Genomic DNA, 23,497 nt, shown 5'->3' on the forward strand with positions numbered 1-23,497 from the left:
AGAGTCAGACATAATATAATATTATTGTTGTTATTGTTATTGTTATTGTTGTTGTTGTTGTTGTTTTTTTTTTTTTTTTTTTTTTATAAATATATATAAATATATGTTATTACAAATGAATGTGAACTTAAATGGCATATTTTGTAGAGAAAACTAGCGGAAAAGACTTTGAAACCTGTGTCAATTTCAGAGTTGAGATTATATTGAACAATTGGTTGGGTTTTACTTATTAATGGTATTGTGTAAAATACAAGAAAACCAATTTTGACAATGGTGTTATACTATAAATGCAATGACTATTTGTTGAAAATAACCATATCTTCATTGTAAAATATTGTTACAATAAAATATTATTACATTATCTTTTTTCGACCACTTGTAAAGTATTACAAGTGTATCAATACAAAGACATTTCTGCACAAAATAATAATAATTAAAAAATAAAAATAAACGTAGACATATTCAAAATAAATTTCAATCCATTTTATGCTCTTGTGCCAACACATCTTATAATTTTCAAGCAATTTAGGATACTTAAATTCTTTAATGATATTGATTGGTTGCCGTGATGAGAATGATGCATTCATCGTACTTACATTTCCAGTTGACTTTAAGGAAAAAAAAAAAATTGAAATTTGAGGGGATAGATTTTATAAACATTCAAAATTATTAACAAATCTATTGCCAAAGTATTAGAATCAATTTTATAGCATATATATATATGATAGTACAATAATTTTTTAAAATCGTTCTCCAAATTCGAAGTTCTTGTCTCCTTAACCCAAACAAAAAAAAGGAAAAAAAGAAAAAAAGAAAAAGAAAATAAATGAATGAAAGTTCCTTCGATAAAAAAATAGGTACTATAAAAGAGATTTGAGTGTAGATATTTTGTTGAAGAATAAAGATATTTGAGTATATAGTATCCACATGGAGACATTTCATTGTGATTGATTTTACATATTATATTTGGTTTTTATTGGGTCAAAAAACTGTAAATTGCAAATATTTAAACACTGAGAAAGACAGCCAAACACACCCTTAAGTGAATGTACTTGAGAAAGTGCCACTCACATGACCATACCTATCAATCACGTGCTACGAGTACCAGCCCCTCATGTGCATGTTCACAAGGCTGGCTCCATCCCAAAAACCCCACTTTACTCCACATGATTTGGCGCGTCGACCGCTACAGCGCGTGGCGGCATAGTTCCTTCTCCCAATCCCTCCCCGGGCTTTTATGAAGCATGAAGGCGTATCACATCAGATACAGCCACACACACATCAAGCCGTACGTTTTAAAAAACCTAATGGGGTCCACTGGGAGCACACATATCGCAAGGTCACGATGCCTCTTAATCCTACCTGATTACTCCCTAAATTATCTGATTCAAATTTTTTGGTTCGCTTTTCAAAATTCAAATTCCCACTTAAACCAAACGACGTTGTCTTACCACCGTTAAACTCTTCGAGCTACACAACGTCGTTACGTGACTCCGTCATATCCAATCTATAAAGATTCACTCACTCTCACTTTCTCTCTCACTCCCAAGAGTACCCTTCCTTCACAGTCTCTCACTAGAATCGCTATCCTCTTCTTCTTCTTCTTCTTCATTTCTCTCTCTAAATCTCAGTGAGTGAACTCGCTACTCAGTCATCGAAAATGCGTGAGATCCTTCACATCCAAGGAGGTCAATGCGGGAACCAGATCGGAGCCAAGTTCTGGGAAGTCGTTTGCGCCGAGCACGGCATCGACTCCACCGGAAGGTACCAGGGGAACAATGAGCTCCAACTCGAGCGAGTCAATGTCTACTACAACGAAGCGAGTTGCGGACGCTTCGTTCCTCGCGCTGTGCTCATGGATCTGGAGCCTGGGACCATGGACAGCGTCAGATCTGGACCGTACGGACAGATCTTCCGGCCCGATAACTTCGTCTTCGGGCAGTCCGGTGCCGGAAACAACTGGGCCAAGGGTCACTACACTGAAGGTGCTGAGTTGATTGACTCTGTTCTAGATGTTGTGAGGAAGGAGGCTGAGAACTGTGACTGCTTACAAGGTATTTTCTCATTTTCTTTGTTAAAATCTCAATGTCTATTTTGAAAGCGTTTTAAAGTAAATTTTCTTCCATTGTATTTAATTTTTCTGCAATTTTTCGTTTTACCACTTTCCGGTGCTTTTTTGTGTGTTATTCAGTTTAGTTTCTTTGCGAATAGTGTTTTTAGGAAACATTCTGTGATTTTCTAAGATAAATTTTCAGACGTTTTTCCTTAAAGTTTGACTTGGAATATGAAGATTTCAATACGCTATGCTTTGGTTTACATTGTTGCAAAATTATGGTCGCTGATTTTACGGTTAGATCTATGCTTGTTTAATTATCACCGCATATAAGTTAGGATGTTTTATATAATTGGTGGTTTTCTCTCTCATATCTGAGAAAATTCAGGGAATGGGAAGGGTATAAATGGAATCTCAATTAATTTTTGTCTAAATCCGTTTCGTGCGGTTTGGATTTTTTTTTTGTTTCTACAAGCGTGTTTTGTGCTTTTGAAAAAACTAAATTGAAGAAGAATGACAAAGTCATATTAAATTGATGTAACATTCAAAAATTCGATTTCAAACTCAGTATCCAAGTGAGTATTCTATGTTCTTTATATTATTCTGGAAATATTTTACTGCTTACTCACCTTGGAAGCATCCGGGGGGATATAGCTCAGTTGGTAGGCCCCTTCCCTTCTCTTTTGGATGAATGGGGTGGTTTAGAAGGCGCTTGTGTATCGTTTTCTTGCTTTTTCCAGTAATTTTACTGTATTACAGTATTGCAAAAGCCGCATGACCTAACATGTTTTCGGAAACTTCTTCAGGGTTTCAGGTTTGCCACTCATTGGGAGGTGGAACTGGATCAGGAATGGGAACCCTTCTCATTTCAAAGATCAGAGAAGAATACCCAGACCGAATGATGCTCACTTTCTCTGTGTTCCCGTCCCCGAAGGTGTCTGACACTGTGGTTGAACCTTACAATGCGACACTCTCTGTTCACCAGCTTGTTGAGAATGCAGATGAGTGTATGGTATTGGACAATGAAGCTCTGTATGACATTTGCTTCCGCACACTCAAGCTTACCACGCCAAGCTGTGAGTTTCTTCTCTTTTGGTCACTCTTTTAGACATAGTTTGCTTGTTTTTTTTTTTTTTTTTTTTCTTGGTTGCTTATTTGGTATTATGGTACACATTCACTTAAAGAAAAAATGATTATTTACTCAGCCCTCATGTAGCATATCCGATGTTAGTTGCCTTGCATCTCAATGTTGCATGTGGTTAGACAAGATGGGTATCCCGATTTCCGATTTGGGGGATATTGTTATTTTAGTGTTTGTTGTTGAAATGTCTGCATGATTATTTACTTTTGCCAGCTTTAAAAGTGCAAGGCGCTATGATTTGTGTTTTCAGTGATAGTAATGTCCTGGGGTCTCATCCTTGTACTATTTCACATTAATTGGATAATAGACTAATTTTTTTGTTCTAATTTTCTTGCTTTGAATCGTGTGAATGGCATCCGCATGGTGTTAACTTTCTGTCCTGACATAATGTAAAAATACAATGATAGTATTGTATTGTGGTCTCATCCATATGTACTATTTCATATTAATTGGATAAGATACTAGTTTAATACAATGATAGTATTGTCTTGTGGTCTCATCCTTGTGTACTTTTTCACATTATTTGGATAAGATACTAGTTTCTTTGCTTGAATTTTCTTGCTTTGAAGCATGTGGATGGTGTCCACATGGTGTTAAATTTCTGTCCTCATAAACGTACTAATAGTGTGTGAGCTCAGGAGGCATCATTGTGAAAATGATGCAGAGCAGCTGGGATTCTTTTATGTCGGCTATAAGTGAAGACACCTGGACCTAGGATGTTTTCATTGAGTGAAACAATTTCACATGTTTTTTGTATATGATCTCAGCTCATTGTTTGTAGTTGTTTTTCAAAAAGTTATCTCTGTTTTTTGCATATATCTTAATAGATATTCTAGGGTTTTGTGTTCTTGAAAGTATCTGACCTTTTATTATTAGTTTTTTCGTTTGATGCTTAATGCTCTTGCAACTTGCTTATGGAAATAAGTGAAATGTAGATGGTGACGCATATTTAACTGATACTTCTTGACATTCTAAACCCAACATTTCCTGACCAATATTTTTTTTCTGCCCAATTCAGTTGGAGACCTGAATCACTTGATTTCTGCAACCATGAGTGGGGTGACTTGCTGCCTTCGCTTTCCTGGTCAACTCAACTCTGATCTCCGCAAGCTTGCTGTTAATCTTATTCCATTCCCTCGTTTGCACTTTTTCATGGTTGGGTTTGCCCCTCTTACATCTCGTGGTTCCCAGCAATACCGTGCTCTAACTGTTCCAGAGCTCACTCAACAAATGTGGGATGCCAAGAATATGATGTGTGCTGCTGATCCTCGACATGGGAGGTATTTGACTGCTTCAGCAATGTTCCGGGGCAAGATGAGCACGAAGGAAGTTGATGAACAGATGATTAATGTCCAAAACAAGAACTCGTCATACTTTGTTGAGTGGATCCCCAACAATGTCAAGTCAACTGTTTGTGACATCCCACCTACTGGTCTGAAAATGGCATCAACATTCATTGGTAACTCCACTTCAATTCAGGAAATGTTCCGGAGGGTGAGTGAGCAATTCACAGCTATGTTCCGTAGAAAGGCTTTCTTGCATTGGTACACAGGAGAGGGAATGGATGAGATGGAGTTTACAGAAGCAGAAAGCAACATGAATGATCTGGTCTCTGAGTACCAGCAGTACCAAGATGCCACAGCAGATGAAGAGGGATACGAGTATGAAGATGAGGAGGAACTTCAGCCGGAAGACTAGGTCATTTTGTGTCGGTTGGGTTTGTTACATTTTTACGTTGTGGGTTTATTATATGTTTTTGTTTCCTGAATACCTTATTTGGGTTTGGATTGCTAAGTGCGGGCCAGTCTGTGCTGGTGCATGTTTGGTTTCAGTGTAGTAGTTAGATATTAGAGGCCTAAAGGATTTGTTTACTTTCAAATATTGAAGAATGGCTATCATATCAGGGTGTTAGTTTTAAAAAATTGAATGCTAATTCTCATGGGTAATGCTAGACAATGTTCCGTCTTTGTTATTATTATTATTATTTTTCAAGTGTGATTTTTTGAGGTATTTCGTCATTTCTTTCTAATGTGGAAATAGAACCTTTTTGTCTGGCAGCATCAAGAAGAGAGGCATTAAACTTTATTTTCTTGTCAAACGGTAATCTTACAAGGCAAGCTTAACTATAAAGCAGCAATCAAATACTCCTTTTATATTGTATTACGGCACTACCCAAAAAAGCTTCTTAAGCAGCTAATCCTATAAGAAGGGCTGTATATGAATTATACACGCTCGAGAAAAATCGTCTCTACCCTCTGCACAAAATTGAGACATACAAAGAAATAATAATAAAATAAATAAAAACCATAATTTATGATGTTATTGGATAGAAAACCTTATTATTATTAATTTTTTCAGTTTAGATACAATGCCATATTACCATGTTGGCCACACACAAGCACTTATGTTACCCTTCTACTTATAAAATGTAGAGGACCATGACCGTGATTACCAGCAAATTCTCTATGCCCCAAACTTAGGCACTTTCGCGGTTGATATTTGAGCAAGAAAATGCTCAGCTACTATTCGCCGTTGGATCTTCCCAGTAGCGGTTTTCGGGAGAGAATCTGTGATGAAAACTCTCTTAGGAACCTTGAATGCTGCAAGATTCTTCTTGCAGAACCTCAGCACTTCCTCCTCATTGAGATTTGATCCTTCTCTTGGAATAATTGCACAATTAATCTGAGATTATACAAAGAAACTTTCAAACCTTCGTCATAAATTCATAAAGCTATCTTTTTCATTTTAGAAAGCTTTGCAAGGAGAATGCTACAATCAAACCCTACTTTTGTTGAGGCCTCGGACTAAAGCTTTCCATGAATCAGTCACCAACCACAAGTCACTTAAGCCCAAAACCATAAAACAAATTTCTTATAATTAATAGTTTCTGGTAAGTGCTACCATCACTTGTGGGGCCGCAACACCAAACAGTGCCTATAAAATTCATGCAAAGTGTATGACACTACCAAAAACAGATTTCCCTAGATATCACCTAATGTTAAAGAAAAGTCAGTGAGAAAAGTAAGCAAAATTAAAGAATTCTAATTTAAAGCAACACTTTATACCTCTTCCCCATATTTGTCATCTGGGACTCCAAAAGCGACCGCTTGTGCAATGTCTGGATGAGTCAAAAGTACAGCATCTACTTCAATGGGCGATATCTTTTCCCCTGAAAATCATTAACAAATTCGAGAAAGAGAGATCAATGAGAGACTAGTACCAAGAAAAGTAGAAAACAAACACTTTTCAAATGCCAATCTTCATGTCCTGAAACTTCATTTGTGGCCTTTTATAATAATATATCAATTATGCAATAATAATGATTCCTTATGTGTCACGCAAAAGGCTCTATCATATCCCAATGTTCAGCATTTGACACAATTTTGGCTAATTTTCTACAATTTGTTTGATTTGTTAAAAAGAGGTCGATATTCGGATATCAAGTTGGCAAAACCCAAAAAAGAGATTGGCTATCATAGAGTTTCAATAGAAACCAAATAGAAACCAAATGCCTCAACTTCAATTTCCAAACTGCGCAATAAATTATTGTCATTTCTGATTTCAGCTTTGGGTACGCTAAAAAATGAATGATATCTATTGGGCAACTCTTAATTTCAACTATTATACAAGATAAAGAACAAAAGAATAACAAGATGAAATGCTTACCTCCACGGTTGATAAGCTCTTTGATCCGACCCACAAGATGCAAATACCCATCCGAATCAAAATACCCGAGATCACCAGTGTGGAACCACCCGAACCTAAAAGCAGCTTTGTTGGCCTCTGGGTTGCTTTTATATCCTTTGGTCACATTGGGACCCCTTATGCACACCTCACCACTCGCATTAGCATCCTGTATTGCTCCATTTTCATCTAATATTGTCATTTCCTGACCCACGGCTCTCCCAACTGATCCGGGTTTATGCGGGCCATCCTCCGGTAACGGATTCGACGCCATTAGGTGGGTCGCCTCCGTCATGGCATAAGCCTCCAAAACCGGTGCCCCGAACGCCTCCTCTAGCCGACCCAGTATAACCGGTGCTAGCGAAGCACTACAGCTTCGGATGAATCGGAGCTTCGGGTAAACGGGTTCCGGGGCACTAAGGTGGCGATCCAATATGATTTGGTGTATGGTGGGAACCGCGGTGTACCACGTGGCGTTGTATTTGAGCATGTCTGACCAAAATGTGGAAGCCGAGAATCGGCCCGCTGCTGGGAGAGTCATGGAGGCTCCGGCACCGAGTGAACTCAGTAACCCGGCTAACAAACCATGGACGTGAAAGAGTGGAAGGACTATGACGGTTGAGTCTGACTCAGTGAGCTTGTACACGGACTTTATATTCTGCACTGAAGAGGCTAAGTTGAGCTGAGTCAGCGGCACGCCTTTGGGCCGGCTCGTGGTGCCAGACGTGTGGAGGAAGAGCGACACGTCGGATGGCTCGTTGGTGAGTTCGGAGATGGAGGTGGGACCCGAAACGGACTGAGTAAGAGAAAGAACGAGTTCGGAATTGGAATGGGAGACCGCGGCGGTGGCGTGTGGGATGTTGAGCTTGGAAGCCGCAGCTTGAGCCGAGTCGTTTCCTTCTTTCGAGGTTAATAATAGCTTAGCTTCCGAGTCGGATAGGTAAAACTGGAACTCATCCGACGTGTAGGCTGAGTTGAGCGGCGCAGCCACGGCTCGTGCTCGGATTACAGCCAAAAACATTATCACAAACTGTAAATAGAAACAAAATAATCAAATGAAAGTACATAAATAAAGAAATAAACCAATCAATTTCCAAACTAATATTCTTATTCATAAACAATGCATGGACAATATTCCACAACCAAAATAATAATAATAATAATAATTTTGATAAAACATTGTTTGTTTTTTTCTACTTTCACTCTATCGAAACTCTTTCCAAAATTTCCAAAAACTAATTATACCCAATATTTCAATTCCTATACTCTATCCCTCTTTTTCCACCGTTTTCTCGACAGCCAAACAATAAACAAGAAATACTATGAAAGAAAAATAATAATAATAATAATAAATTAATACCTCGACTGTGTTGGGGAAGACGAGCGAAACGACATCGTTAGGGGTGACACCAGAAGCCACAAGCCGAGAAGCGGCATACTCGACTAGTTCTTGTAGCCTTGCGTAAGTCAAATCGAACTTCCCAGAAACTGAGAGAGCTCTGCGGGTAGGATACTCACCGGCGACTCTGCTCAACAATCCGGTTAGTGTGAGACCCTCCATTGATCTTTTTTCCCTGTAAAAATTAAATACACACAAAACAAGGATTGGGAGGAGAATAGGACAAGGTGGTTCAACAACATATATAAATAGGATCGAGAAGAAAGGGGTATTATAGGAAACTTAATGAAAATCTGCAACGTGGCAAAATCATAGAGGCTCAGGTTTTATACCGTATAAGAAATGCAGTAATTTGATAACTTGACAATGAAATTCTGCTTCTGAGGAATGGTACGTTGGGACAAGTAGGACTGGGCAGCATCTCCACATAAGGATAGTTTTGTCAAATAAATACAAGGATGACGTGCATGGTTGTTGGACCGTATAAGACTAAACTGCAGGGGATACGGTCCACGAGATGAGTGTGCGGACGCGTGGATTTGCCTCGGGAACACAGCCTTTGCTTGTTTTTATCTGTTGCGATGTCGTTTTATGCATTCCCATGCCTGGGGCTCGTTTTTCATTTACATATTACGCTGTTATTTATTTATTTCGGGTTTAAAGTTTAAAGACACGCTTGAATAAATATGTGGGAGGTGAGGGGACTGATTTGTGTACGTGGCAGCAGTTTGTCAAAATAAATATGAACTACCTCAACTAAGTTGGATTAAATTACTCAAAAAATTAAGAAAAAGAAGCACTGGAATAATTAGCCCATAAAAAAAATATATATATATAATAAGAATGATAAAAGTTGATTGATCAAAGTTCAACTATTATGTTAGGAATTTTTATATTTGTTATATACCTTTTAGCTTGTTTGTCATTCTTTACGTACTTACTATTTTTTCTTTTTCCCCCCTCTTTGTATGTATATATGAATGTGTGATATGACACTTTATCTATTTTTTTTTTTTAATTCTTCATTTTAGATGTAAAACCATAATATGTATAACATGGGTAGATACGTAATTGGCATGTATTCATGGGGTTTTGACAAATTGTATTTTTAATTATGACAAGGACTAGTAATTAACATTTGTTGGAAGTTGATAAGGATTCGTAAATATTTGTCATGTTTGTACTTCTTAAAACTTGGGATTGTGTGATTACAATTTGTTCTTATCTTGTTAATTGTAATTGTAAAACCCCCTTTTTTTTTTTTCTTCATAAAATTAGGCAAAATCCTATGCCAAAGTATGTTGGTTGGTTTGTGAATTAAGATCACAGAAAGAACCAGCTTAAGTGCTCACTTGGATTTCACTTTGATAATTAGCATAAAATGGTATATACCTTTTGATGGTGGAAGAATTTTTATTAGCTTTAGCTAAATTAGAATAGGGCCAAGTATTTCAAAGATGGTAAATTCAACTAAAGCTGATGACGACGAGCCGGATTTATTTTTTAAGGGAATTATTAGTTTAAGCGAAAAATGGTTATGAGTTCATTGAAACTCTTTAAACAATCGAAAGGTCAAGTGACCATTCAGCCATGTCTTATTTTCTGAAAGAAGGCCAATATTTCATATATAGCTTAATATTAATCTTCAAATTTTATATAATTTGTAATAAAGAAAGCTAATCCATTTTAATTTGAAGGATATGATATGATTTAAGGACAAACATAAAAAAAATATATATATATATATACAGTGTATCTATGGTGTGGATCTTTTTATAGTATTGATAATGATTTTTTAAAAAATCATTATCAATACTATAAAAAACCGTCATTAATACTGTAATTTTTCTATAAACTTTTCTCACAAAAAATTTCCATATATATATATATATATACAGGATACATTGTTCAGGAAGCATAGAGTCAATTATAAGTGGCGAGTATAAAGCACAATGTGTACTCTTCTTGCACTGTTGGGAATATTCTGTAACTTCCTTTTTGGCTGCTCTATTTTTTTTTTTTTTTTTAAAAATAGTTTTTCTAATAAATTTAATGGTTGAGTTTGTCATCGTATACAGTCCTTTTGGAATGATATTATATTATATTTTATCTATATATATATATATATATATATATTGTCTATAGTCACTTGTCACCGATCTCCTAAAAAAATAAAAAAAAGGGCGGCCGAAATCAAAACTACGTGTTTAAGGATTGAAGCTTTTCAATCACTTATGTTCCATGTTGAAAATAATTAATTATGCAAGGTTAAGCGAATACCTTTCCATATTCTAATTCTACTTTGTTGAACTTCAAAAATCTGACATGAGCGATTGTCAATCAATTGTATAATCAACGTTTAACAATAATTGAAAGTCGATAGGACATTTAAGTTGTAAAATAATTTAAAATTATTAAAAATTTCGATATTATTATAAATTTTTTTATCCATATGTTAATTTTTTTAAAATTTAATCGAAATTTTTATAATATCTATTAATATTTTTAAAACTTCTATCATAAATTTTATAAAATTTTAAAAATATCTGTTAAATTTTAAATTTTAAATTTTATTAAAATTTATCAATATTATTATAATATGTAAATATCCAATTGATTGCAAAAAAGGGTTAAGCTGTTATGGTAACATCCGTTGATATTTACCATAATATTCCCTTTTTACATGTGAAAAAGGAAAAAGAAATGTGAAAGAAAATGGTATGGTAGCGTTGATGGTGTATCCGTTAATAGTTTATTAATTTTTATAGTTAAACCAATAATGTATTGACTACATAAAAATACTCTGAAATTGCAATAATAAATTTTATTTTTTTATAAATTTCTTATAAATTTAATCATATTTAATAATTTCTAATGTTTCATTGATATTTTTATATTTTAGAGTATTTAATATTTTCATCAATATCAATATTTGACACTTGATTAAGGTATTGGTGGGATTTTTCATTATTATTAGTCTTTGTGAAAAATCCACCCGCTGTGCAGTTGGTAATATGACATTAGTCAAATCTTTTTAGTTAACTTAGAGATTAATGCAACAAAATAATAGATGCTCAAAATGCAAAATGAAAAAAAAAATAGAGTATTAAAAAAAAAACAAACAAATAAAACAAGGTAAAATTAAAGGGGAAAAAAAAAAAACTGATAGCACTCAACTAATAGCAAACACAGAGCAAAATAGAATAGTATTATAAAAAACTTAAACACACGGAACAAATATTATTAAAAAAAAAAACTTAAGTAACCGCGAACGCAGAATAGAGTAATACTTAAAATTCAAAAAAAAAAAAAAGAAAACTTAAACTCTAGGAGACCTGAGACCAAAAAAGGTTACATTTACTTGTGAGAGGGATTCTGGGAGTGTTATTGTTAATGTGTACCATAATACTTCTCTTCACATGTAAATAAATAAATAAAAATTATGATAGTATCATGGTAATATCATTAATGTTTTTAAATTTTTATGATTGAATTAATAAAGTATTAATTAATTAAAAATATTTTGGACTCCAATAAATTTCTATCATTTTTATTTATTTATTTATTTATTTTTATAGATTTGATCAAATATCTCTATGTGTATATATATATATATATATATATAAATCAATAGCTTCACATTCAACCCAAATTAAACATCCATCTATTGAAAATATTGAAGCAGTAGTAAACTATAAATGAAAGTTTTTTTATGTAGTTAAAAAAAATTTAAAAAATACTATTTATTATCCGTAAACAAGTATCAGTATAATTTATATGTCAAATGACAATTTAAATGGTTACTATTAAAATGTTAACTTTAAAAATAATGGCATTATCGGTTATGATGATAAATATTAAGATTCACACTTGGATTCGTTAACATTATTTATACTAATGTTTGGGACTTCAAGAATAACAAATTCAAATATTACTCCCCCAAAAAAAGAAAATGATAGATGATAAAGAGTGAATAATTCTACACGTTTCAAACTATCACAAATTGGCTTTAAGAGAGATTCTCATTGTAAATATGCGGTTATCAATCTTGCACTATAGACCAACCTCAAGAGAAAAAAAAAAAAAAACTAGGCGGAGGATCTGTGTCTAACTTAATAAGAATTTCTTTTGAAAATTGCTTTCTTATGTTCGTTAACGTTTGCTATAATTAAATTCGAGAGTGAACTTTGAGTAGGGACGGATTTTGAGCTTCCAGGTTCAATTATTTATTTGATTTAACTATGAAACAGAGAGATGTTAAAGAGCCCAGGCCCAGCACTGAGTCTGGCAGTCTATACTTAAGCACTAAGAACGTTGTAGAGCATTTTGATTCTCAAGACCACATTTAAGACTCCAAGATTTTTTCTAAGCTAATCTAGTCCTACAAAAAGTAATTTTAGATCAAAAGTACAATTGCTTAATATTTTACCAACACCCTTCTCAAAAGTTGAAACTCATCCTTTCCCCTTTATTAATCCATAGTCCATATTCCATAGTGTGCCAACTCTGCCTAAATCTACAGTCACAATTTGTCAATTTGACGTGCTAAGAGGCAGAGCATCATCCAGATTTAGTTTTGGCTCTCTTTGTCCATTATACAAATGTACACGTTGCTCTAATTGGCTATCTGTTTAAAATAGTTTTCTATTCTATAAAATGAAAAATTATTTTCAAAACAAAAAATTATCTATTTGGACATCAGTTTTCAAAAACAGTTTTAGAAAACAAATAAAAAAAAATAAAATTTAGAAAATAATAAAATAATATTTTCACCTGTTTTGAAAATAATAAAATACATATTATTTTGATTTGTTTTCTTCATCATTTTTGTTTAGTCTACGGTTATCTATCTTATAGCGAGAAAGTTGTAAAGAAAAAACATTACTTAAATGTTTTAGAATATCTTAGAGAGAAAAAGTAGTAAATAAAGAAAAATAGAATATTATGCCTTTATAAATGTATCCAATTAAATTATTTTATTCACTTATTTTATCATCCTCTTTTTTTTTTTAATTTTTTTTAATAGAACAATTTAAAAAAATAGCTATTCCTTTTTTCTTTTTTTAATCATTCATAAGTTACATCAATTATTTTTTTTTTATTATTTTTTATTTTCATTTATTTCGTTATATACCTACTAGTTTTTTATTTTTTATTTTTTTATCTTACTTCTTTTATCAGTATTTTAGGCAAATATTTCTTATATCAATTATTTATTTTGCTATTTAGTTCTTTTTCCTTATTTTCTGTTTTTACCTTATCAAATATTCTCTCTCTCTCTCTCTCTCTCTCTCTCTTCTATTTTGTTCTTTTTTCTAATTTTCCATTTTTCCTTTATTCCATTATTTTTTTTATTTTCCATTTATATCAGATATTTTTTTTTTAATTTTTACTTTTTCTTTTTCATTGTTTTTCTGTTTTTTTATAAGTTATTCTTTTTTTTTTCTCCTTATCTCCATTTTTATTTCCCCTTATTTCCTATTGTATTTATTATTATTATTTTTATTGTTTATTTTTGTTTTTACCTTTCCTTTGTAATAGTGTCAAGAAGATCTTCATATTTGCATGAATTTCAATTTAATCCCTAAGGTTTTAAAAATGTCATTACCTCCTATCAGGTTTCAAACAATCTTCATTTTTATTTCTTATTATTTCATTCACATCCCTCAAAATAATTTTATCTACATCTCTTATAATAGTCTCAGTTGTAATTTTCAAAATTTGAGAGGCTAAATTGAAATTAATGCAAAACTGTGAGTTTAGATAAAATATTTCCACAAAAATATATCGCTGTAAATATCATATATAATGTTAATCAATCAATAATAATTTAAAAAAATTCAACAGAAAATAAATATTATATTATATTTTGATATATATGTTATATATATATGTGTGTATATTATAGCTATATATATTATATATAAGGTTCCTTATATATAAAAAAATAAATAAAGTAGAAAAAAAAAATTTTTTTAAAAAAAAATTTAAAAATTGTTTAGCCAAACATGTTTTCTGTTTTTTAGTTTTGAAAATTGTTTTTAAGTATTAATGATCAAACACTTCTCATTAAACAACAAAAAATAATTTTTTATTTTCTATTTTGAAAATAAAAAACAAAAAATATGATCAAACAGGCTTTTAATATTCCAAAAACAGGACACTAATTAAGATTACTATTCAAGATGTTCTTAAAATCCTGTTCATCCCTCACTTTTTTCTTAACCTTTGCTATAAAACACTGATATTTTTCTTGTTTATGTAATAAATTTATAACTTTGAGAATGTGAAATGAGTATTTTGAATTTTGAAGCTTTCCCTGGGTTGACTTGCCACACCATATGGACCATCTAAGTTGCAATATTAAATAATCAATTAATTCCTCCATTAAATGAGTCATCACCTTCCATTGATCATAAATGTGATGCTTCCGAGTCTTACGCCGTATATATCTATAAATAAAAACTTTCGACCCCAAATTCAGGAAGCTCAATATATATATATATTTCTTTTTTTTTCTTCTTTTTTTTTCAGAAAGTTAGTCTAATTTTCAATTTTCAACTCAACTTTAACCTTTTCTTATACGCTCATCAATATCCTTCAATGAATAATATAATTGCTTGACATTCACTAGACGCTAGCAGTTTGATTTGTACCTATTTGACTGGAAATAGACCAAACCTCGTGTCAAAACCACAAACGATTTTCTAACTCCAAATACTAAGTAAAATAAAATAAAATGCTATGCCTGTAAAATAAGTCATACAATGTACTATTCCTTCTCGAGTGCTGTTTTCCACAATTCCCTGTTCCTTTTCTCCGATTTCACCATATATATAAATAATATAGGACATCAATTTTTTTTTTTTTTAAAAAAATTGGGTTTATCATTATCGTTATTATTATTATTCAGAAACCTCAATTTATTATTATTTTTTTATTTTTTTTATCATTATTATTGTTATTCAGAAACTCATAAGTGTAAAGCATAAATAAAATAGAGTAATTAATGAACATTAATGTTAAAACAAAGCCTTAAACAACACACATAGATTTTGAATAGCACACCCCAGCACATAACCCGATTACAACCAATGCGAACAATACTGTAATCAAGTCCGGCTACTAATTAAACTCTTTCTATCTCTCTCATTGAAACCCGAGTATATCTATGTATCAAACTATAATATATATATATATATATATTAAATGCTAACTCCCAGAACTGTTTATATGAAAGGAGAACAAATTAAATTGAGAAAGGTGGCTCAGCGCTGACAATCGGTGCAGCAGCAAGTTTCACACCATGCTTCGCTGGTCCTGGTGCAACCAGACCAGAGCTACGCAACTCAGCCATTTGCCTACGAGCATTCGATCCTTGTGCTTCACATAGTTTTGGAAGAAATACACCTACATATCAAAATAACCAAAAACAATTTTCATGTTAAAAATGTTTATATATATATATATATATATGTATATATATAATAAAAGCAATAAATTAATCCTTGTAGTTTTGCATGAAAAGAAGTCGGGTGTATATACCTTCACCAGCGGCGAGATTGAAATGGAGGTCAACGATGTTGGGGCAGTTGTCATAGCACTGTGGGGAGCAGAGTTTCTGAGTGAAAGTGGATTCGAGGAGAGAGTCGGTCGAGATGCCGAACGTTTTGCGGTCGAGACCACACGCTTTGATGCACTGCTCCGTCTCGATCCAATCATTGAGTTTGTTGTCCGCCTCGATGTCCGATGTACGGCACGAATACACTTCCTGTCCGCTCCTCTTCACGTGCTTCTCCAAAACGCACCGTTTTCCCGATGACGACACCGCGAATGCACATGTATCTTGGTCCAGTTGCTCGCATGTTGTTCCTCCTAAAAAAAAAAAAATATATATATATATATATATACACACCAAAAGCAAGAAATGAAAACCATAATAATGAGAATTAGATCCTGTTTCATATACGGCATGTGGTATGCAATAAAAATGTAAATTCAGCACCAACCTAGCGTTCCTTGCACACATAGAGAAAGTGCAAGAGCTGCCACTGCAAGGGTTATGAAGACAAATTTAGAAGCCATTGGAGTAGCTAGCTATGAGAACAAGCAGCTGATATTGAATATATGGTGTTTGTGGGTTCTGTAGAAGGAATGTGCTACGAATGGTTAATGGGGTTGGTTTGGAGGCATCTTTATAGTGGTCTTGGAGAGGTTACTGTAGAGAACTAACTCTAGGCATGGAAATTAAGAACGTTTCTAGAGTTTCAATGTGAAAACTATGACAAGGAAGCCTAGTTTAGATTTTAGTGGGAAGTTGTAATGCGGTCTTCGTAATGGACCCCACGGAGGCCGTATCGTTGAAAGGGCTTTTGTATGACCAGAATACAAAAAACTTATTTCCAGTCAATTTTCTGCCGCTATCAGTGGCGGGACTTTCATGAATGTGTGTCATGCGTCTGCTCATGGCACATGATGGTTATATACGAATTCTTGTTTTCTCTTAATTTGGATTGTTTGAATTGGATAGTCACTATTTTGTAGGTTAATTGCGTTGCAGGTTTTGGTATAATATTTTGGACGAGCTCTTCTTTTGGATGCTTGACAAAATACACAAAAGAGGATTCTATAGGGAAAATATATATATATATATATATATATATATATATTTAAAGAACCTACAGTCAATCTAGCTCTTCATTTGTCATATATGAATGATATATATATACATTTAATTTAGTTTCTTTGGATTTTAGACATTTTAGCTAGAAGTTTTTATATTTATATTAATTTAATTGAATATTTATTTTCTAAATATATATTTATTAGAAACCGAATATAATTGTAGGCTTCCGAGCTAAGTTGGGGTTTTTAAATATCACTAATTAACACTCATGAATGTGACTAGCTAGAGAGAGGAATTACGCAATTTCAATTTTTGAATCTACTTCAACTTATAGGGACCTTGTTTTGTTTTGTCTTTTGATTTGTTTCCTTATAATGTTCATGTTCCACCAAAATATTATTATTTTTGTTTTATAATTTTCTATAATATACATAGTAATATTAATTAATATCATAGGATAGGCAATTAGGCAAAGCACTGTAGTGTACATCCTCGTTTGTATGCAAGGTTTTTTCCAAATCTGCTCCTCAGCGATGAAAAAATAAAAAATCGGCCCCTTATGGATGTAAGTCCGCGTATAAAGTAAGTCTAAGAATTTATAGCGCCGGTCTTTAGAAAGTTTAAGAATTTATAGCACCAGTATTTAGAAAGTCAGTTAATTAGATTAACATCTTTTTCCATAGGGCATTCAAGTTGAGATAGACTCTTTAATGTGGATCAATTGAGAAACCATTTTAAAAATATATATATATATATATATTATTGGAATGTAATTGTCTTAATAAAATTACATTTTTCTAAATTGTTTTAACTATGAAATTTTTTAATTTTTTGTTGGTTTTAAAATGATTTTAAACTTATAAAATTATTCATTCTATTTATAGGACCAAGGTTGGATATAAATCTTAAACTCTGATTTGAGAGAATAAAATTATCTTATATTAAAAAAAAAAATTCTTTTTCTTCTTCCTTTTCTTTTTTGAGCTTGAAGTAAACAAGAAAGAAAAATGAAATAAAATTAACAAGTACAGCTGTCCATGAGAGAGAGTAGAACACGACTTCACCTAAGCAAGTAACTAGCTCCGCTAGGAAAGTCCAAATTCTAATATATTCCACTTATCAAATCCAAAGCCATTTGTTGTTCTTTTTCTGTCTAGATTCAGATTGACCGCAACGTTTAAAAATAATAATAATAATAATAATTTAATTAAAAACTTAGAAATCAAACACAAGTACGAAAAAAAGTTACCACTTTCTTGGGTGCTTGTTATTAACTTATTAGAAAAGGAAAAGCATGGACTTAATTGGCTTTGATTTGGTAGATGACCACCTTCAAAAAAACCCACTTTAAATTCTGGTCAGAGTCAGACAAGGGATGGATTGCGAAGAAGAGAAGGAAATTTTTAAAAAGCTTTACATATTTTTTTTCATTTAGATAAAATCATAATAGCTAAACAAAATATTTTTAACTATTTTTTTATGAATCTTTTATCATATTAACAAAATATTTTTAATTATTTTTTTATGAATCTTTTATCATATTATTTTTGTGTATATATATATATATATAATAAAAGTTTTGAATTTTTATATTTTCTTATCATATTGTTTCTATATATATATATATAAAATAAAAGTTTTGAATTTTTATATTTTCTTTTATTTTATAAAACAATGAAACATTTTATCAAAAACCCACTTTAAATTCTGGTCAGAGTCAGACAAGGGATGGAGTGCGAAGAAGAGAAGGAAATTTCTAGAAAGCTGTACATATTTTCTTTTTATTTACATAAAATCACAGATTTGATAGCTTAAAAATATATTTTTACTTATTTTTTTATAAATTTTTTTATCATATTACTTCCTTGTGTGTGTGTATATATATATAAAATAAAAGTTTTGAATTTTTATATTTTCTTTTATCACATTATTTATATATGTATATATATATATATAATAAAGGTTTTGAATTTTTATATTTTATTTTATTTTATGAAACAATGAAACATTTTATCAACCAAGAAGGAAGAAAAAAACGTGGAAGTATCAGAAGAGAAAGACACAAAAGTACCAAACAATTGAAAGAAGGCCGTAAATAAAGTTCCATGAGATGGACTTTTCTCTTCCGCTGTTTGCGGGGCAAAAAAGATTATAAAAACGGTATTTATTTAATGAACTCATTAAGGCACGGACCACGGCAGAGTTAGTTATTTGTCTGACTCTCAGATCTTTCGTTTTGGACTTTGTTGCTTCCCATAATTAGGGAGTACTTAACGGATTTACTTCAGAACCAAGTAACCAACCCCATCATTACTGGCCCTTGTAATTTCTTAATGGTATAATTTTTCAAACAAATATATACTAAAGGATGCTAATTTTATTTATTATATTTAGATTAATTTGTAATTTTTTATGGTTAATAATAAAGTTCCTTTTTTTTTGCGGTTACCAAATTACGAAAATATGTTCAATTCTATTTTCGGCTCTAAGAAATTACCTAGATGGTAATAAATGGCCATATATTTATTTATTTTCTAATTAGGCTTAGAAGTGCAAAATCTTTCATCTCCAATTTCATACTGTTCAAATATAATTTTACTTTCTTTACCCAAAAAACAAAAAAAAAAATTGTAGACACAGTGGTCAATATTCATGAACCAATTTTGTATCCACACGTGATGCACCGAAGGGTCCACATTTCATGTATATATCAAACTTTCAGGATTGATATATATATATATATATATATATCCTTTTAATTCGGAACATTCCATTGAACTTGAACATAACAGGAACGGAAATTTAATTATGAATCAGAAAATAAGGGAGAAAAAATGTCCAATAATGCAACAATAGGTTTATAAATTGAAAAACGACAATAATTTGCAAAAGCACAGATGGAAGACATGGATAATCGTTAACCTTTTTATTTATTAATTTATTATCCGGATTACAATACAACTTTAATCCGGAAGAAAAGTAATTTCAACTTACAACGTCAAAAGTATAAATCATATGAGAGGTATTATTATTGGATTATAATCATGGATAGTTATTAACTTGAGGATAATAGATTTTGGTTTGAAAAAGTCACGTTTTAATTAATTAAAAAAAATCTTATAATCTGTTATATTTATTTTGTGATCATTAGTTAATCATTATTCTAAATCATTTTTCTGATCAATTTGCCATTTTATTTAATTACATTTTTGCACATATATATTCAACATGATCAACTCACCAACCATCGAATCCCTGTAGGTGACTGTCAACTTAATTTCAACCTGCCTAACCCAAGTAGATGTATAATTTCCCTAATGTCCCCTTACCAGCTACCCAAAAAACAAATAAATAAATTAATAAAATAATATATTGGAGGCTTTAAGTTGTAGCCAAATATTATTTGTTATGTGATTCTGAACTAATTATCTTTTAATTAATGTCCAGACATTAATTAATCAAAAGGAACTAACAATGTACAGAACTTGGAAATTAAGAATGCGACATGTATAAAATATGAGAACCTGAATAAAAATGCAAAAAAATAAACGAATAAATAAATAAAATTGAATAAAAATACAACTTCCTTATCGAATCCAATTCTTTAAATTATTAATGTTTGAACTAGACGGTTGTAAATTGGTGTCCACCTCAACATGATTTCATTAAATTAAACTTCGATGCTTCTGTCAAAGGAGATGTTTCTGCTATCGATGAAGTGGTCAGGGATCATTGAGGAAATGCTCTAAAAATGTGGTCCAAGAAAATTTCAAATTCCAATATTGATTTTGCTGAATGCTCTGCTTGTGTGTTGTTGATCTTGCAGATTCTCAAGATTGAAGGAATGTGATTCTTGAAAGTGATTGTTAAGTTGTTATTAATGCAATCTTACCAAATATGGGTCATTCTCACTAGAATGCATTTCATGCATGACATCCACAAAAATCTTTCTCATTTTATTTGTTATAACGTACTGTAGGTTCCAAGGAATTATAATTGGATTGCTCAATTTTTGTGGTCTTTTGCTGATTCAGGCATCCAGTCTTGCCCTTTTTAGCCTAAATCTCTCCCTTCTTGTGTCGTTAAAAGAATGTTGTAGGTCCTTAGTGCAATTATTATTATTATTACTTTTTCGTGTTTTAAGGTAAAAGAAAAGGGATTTGTTATGAGAAGTTTTATACACAATTCTAAAAAAACTTTATGCAGACAATATCATTTAAATATATATAAAAAATATAAAATGAATTTATATAATATTTTTAATATCTAAAATTTTTATAATTTATAGAGTTTTAACAAAGTTAAATTTTTTTTTTCATAAATCACTTACAAATTAAATATCATTTCACAAAAACTCTTCACAATGTTTTTAGATGAAACTAATAGTGATGGCAATTCTACAAAAAAAATTTTTACAGTTAGAGCACTTCTGGACAATAGAAAAATATATTCGTTGGAATGTTTGATTTCAAAATTATGAACATCTCTAAAGATGTTCAATTGTATACTTCTGAGTATATTTGAAATGTTCAGTTATATGCTTTTGAACATATTTGAGATATTCATATCTGAAGACGTTTAATTACATACTTTTAAACATATATGAGATATTTATATCTAAAAACGTTTGATAGTATATTTTTAAAATGTTCAATTACATATTTTTAAATAAATTTTGATATACTAAAACCTATACTTTTAAATACAAATATGTTTAATTAATAATATTTTTAATAATAATTTTAAATCAAATAAAAATATAAACTTATAATACAATTAAATAGAATTTATTTAGAGTGCAACTAGATCATTTGATATTCTTTGAGCTTGGTATTAATGTTTGGGGCAAGAACCTTGCCTTGAATTTGGTGTGACTAGCCATACATAAAATGCGTATCATTGGGCCGATCTCGAACCCAACCCAATAAAATATTGGTTTAAGATATTGGGCTATCTTGTTGCTTTATTCTGGGAACCCCATTTCCAGGTGGAACAATTCCTTCTTCACTCTACACAGAGAGAGAGAGAGAGAGAGAGAGAGAGAGAGAGAGAGAGAGAGAGAGAGAGAGAGAGAGAGAGAGAGAGAGAGAGAGTGAGAATAAATAAATATATAAATAAAATCAATTAATTAATTAATTTTATATATGTATATTGTTGATGTAGAAATCCTGCTTGATCAAAACTTTCACCTTCTTTGTCTTCAACATGCCAAAAATCTCAGGAAAACCTACATAGTATTGCCACCTAAGCGAAAACCAAACTCACCCACAACATGTATGATTGATATATTGACTACGCTAGTCTTTGGAAAATGTCAGCAAGAATAATTTTCAGTTAATCAGCAGACATTTGTTGAAAAAAGACAATTAAATGCATATAAAAGATCATCATGCTTAAGTCTATCAACAGAAATTAGTCGAAAAGAAAAATCAACAACTCTACTTAATTTATACGTTGGAAATTTGATTTTTTTATTAATCTAATAATTAAAGCGTTTAATGTTAACAAAATTTTGAAGAGCGTATTCGCCTCTCACTTAGCGTGATTTAATAACAAATATTCAAATATTTTATATAAAATATATGCTATATTATGAAACATTTAATTTCTAACAAAATAATTGACCTAAACAAGAAAAATTATTCGGTGAGACACACATGTCTCATATATTATTAACCATTGTATCAATTTCAAGGAACCATGAGGAAAAGATGGGGGATTTAACATTTAATTGCAGGAATTTTTTTTTTTTTAACAATGTTTTAAAAAAAGAATATCAACAGGAAACTAGCTATTTCCAAGTCCTCTCTGAAATGGTACGAAATTATAACGAAAGAAAGAAGAAAATTAGGACAACAACCAAAAAAAAAAAAAGAGAGAGAGAGAATAGAAGAGAGAGTAGGCATCAGCAATATCAACATTATATTCAATAGTGGCAGAACAGCAAATTAAAGCAAAAAAGTTTTTATGGAGGAATATATAGTCCTTTAGCATCGATGTTGAGAAAAAATATCAAAACCGATCAAAGTCTAAGCTCATGGCCAAGAAATAAGCCTTCATGTAATGTATTATATATTTGTAAAAACCTCGAACATAACATGTTAGATGCTATATTTATATATGGTTATATATATATATATATACATATAAATGCAATAATGAGAAAATGTAATAAATGATATATATTAGCCATTCACCAAGTGGAGAACGCCTTCTCCCATCATAAATGAGCTAATAATACATATATACAACTTTGTTATAAAACATATATATACACAGATTACATGTAATCATGTTTATATGCATTTGAAATTATACGCTTGCAACAATTTATTGCAAAATCATATATACATATATATTATAAGTGATGTTATCCATTTTTAATAAGGAACAATAGTCTCATCACAATCCGTTACATGTAAGCATATGTAATGGATTCTGATAGTTTGTCGCTCCTTCATTGGGAGATGTTGCCCATGGTAGCAATTTGGTATATATATATATACACACACACACACACACACACACAAGTAGGCATCTATGGGCGTGTAACTAAAATTAATGCATATTTGACCTTCTCTTTCTCCCTTACCT

At 31.5% G+C, this 23,497-nt stretch overlaps 3 protein-coding genes across 4 annotated transcripts; 1 reads left to right on the plus strand and 2 right to left on the minus strand.

Annotated features, from left to right (window-relative positions):
* Nucleotides 1-1,525: 1,525 nt before the first annotated feature.
* LOC107414521 (tubulin beta-1 chain) lies at nucleotides 1,526-5,186 on the plus strand. The gene is made up of 3 exons (XM_016022662.4): nucleotides 1,526-2,054; nucleotides 2,860-3,129; nucleotides 4,213-5,186. Exons 1-3 carry the CDS (start codon nucleotides 1,661-1,663, stop codon nucleotides 4,890-4,892), a joined length of 1,344 nt encoding a protein of 447 aa, XP_015878148.1. The 5' UTR covers nucleotides 1,526-1,660; the 3' UTR covers nucleotides 4,893-5,186.
* Nucleotides 5,187-5,477: 291 nt separating this feature from the next.
* On the minus strand, nucleotides 5,478-8,501 carry LOC107414515 (probable CoA ligase CCL9). 2 transcript variants are annotated; one of them, XM_016022657.4, is made up of 4 exons: nucleotides 8,239-8,500; nucleotides 6,861-7,908; nucleotides 6,260-6,363; nucleotides 5,478-5,876 (listed from the first exon to the last, which is right to left on the minus strand). In XM_016022657.4, the coding sequence occupies exons 1-4, from the start codon at nucleotides 8,437-8,439 to the stop codon at nucleotides 5,658-5,660; spliced, it is 1,572 nt and encodes a 523-aa protein (XP_015878143.1). In that variant the 5' UTR covers nucleotides 8,440-8,500; the 3' UTR covers nucleotides 5,478-5,657. The 2 variants fall into 2 exon arrangements, with proteins under 2 accessions (XP_015878143.1, XP_048325766.1); XM_048469809.2 differs by lacking the exon at nucleotides 5,478-5,876 and adding an exon at nucleotides 5,938-6,128 and having other exon boundaries at nucleotides 8,239-8,501.
* A 6,758-nt stretch (nucleotides 8,502-15,259) lies between these two features.
* On the minus strand, nucleotides 15,260-16,450 carry LOC125421387 (uncharacterized). Its single transcript, XM_048470298.2, has 3 exons — nucleotides 16,287-16,450; nucleotides 15,823-16,152; nucleotides 15,260-15,687 (listed from the first exon to the last, which is right to left on the minus strand). Exons 1-3 carry the CDS (start codon nucleotides 16,360-16,362, stop codon nucleotides 15,527-15,529), a joined length of 567 nt encoding a protein of 188 aa, XP_048326255.1. The 5' UTR covers nucleotides 16,363-16,450; the 3' UTR covers nucleotides 15,260-15,526.
* Nucleotides 16,451-23,497: the final 7,047 nt, after the last annotated feature.

Source organism: Ziziphus jujuba, chromosome 8 (assembly GCF_031755915.1).
Source record: "Ziziphus jujuba cultivar Dongzao chromosome 8, ASM3175591v1".
Taxonomy (NCBI): Eukaryota; Viridiplantae; Streptophyta; class Magnoliopsida; order Rosales; family Rhamnaceae; genus Ziziphus; species Ziziphus jujuba.

Bases quoted from the DNA above. Each gene is read 5' to 3' on its own strand.
- LOC107414521 (XM_016022662.4), top strand. From the start codon at position 1,661: ATGCGTGAGATCCTTCACATCCAAGGAGGTCAATGCGGGAACCAGATC. The intron at 2,055-2,859 runs GTATTTTCTCAT...AAACTTCTTCAG, and splicing joins GAACTGTGACTGCTTACAAG to GGTTTCAGGTTTGCCACTCA. The intron at 3,130-4,212 runs GTGAGTTTCTTC...TGCCCAATTCAG, and splicing joins CAAGCTTACCACGCCAAGCT to TTGGAGACCTGAATCACTTG.
- LOC107414515 (XM_016022657.4), bottom strand. From the start codon at position 8,439: ATGGAGGGTCTCACACTAACCGGATTGTTGAGCAGAGTCGCCGGTGAG. The intron at 7,909-8,238 runs GTATTAATTTAT...TTCTATTTACAG, and splicing joins TCTTCCCCAACACAGTCGAG to TTTGTGATAATGTTTTTGGC. The intron at 5,877-6,259 runs GTATAAAGTGTT...GTATAATCTCAG, and splicing joins ATGACAAATATGGGGAAGAG to ATTAATTGTGCAATTATTCC.
- LOC125421387 (XM_048470298.2), bottom strand. From the start codon at position 16,362: ATGGCTTCTAAATTTGTCTTCATAACCCTTGCAGTGGCAGCTCTTGCA. The intron at 16,153-16,286 runs GTTGGTGCTGAA...TTTTTTTTTTAG, and splicing joins ATGTGTGCAAGGAACGCTAG to GAGGAACAACATGCGAGCAA. The intron at 15,688-15,822 runs GTATATACACCC...TTTGATATGTAG, and splicing joins CAATCTCGCCGCTGGTGAAG to GTGTATTTCTTCCAAAACTA.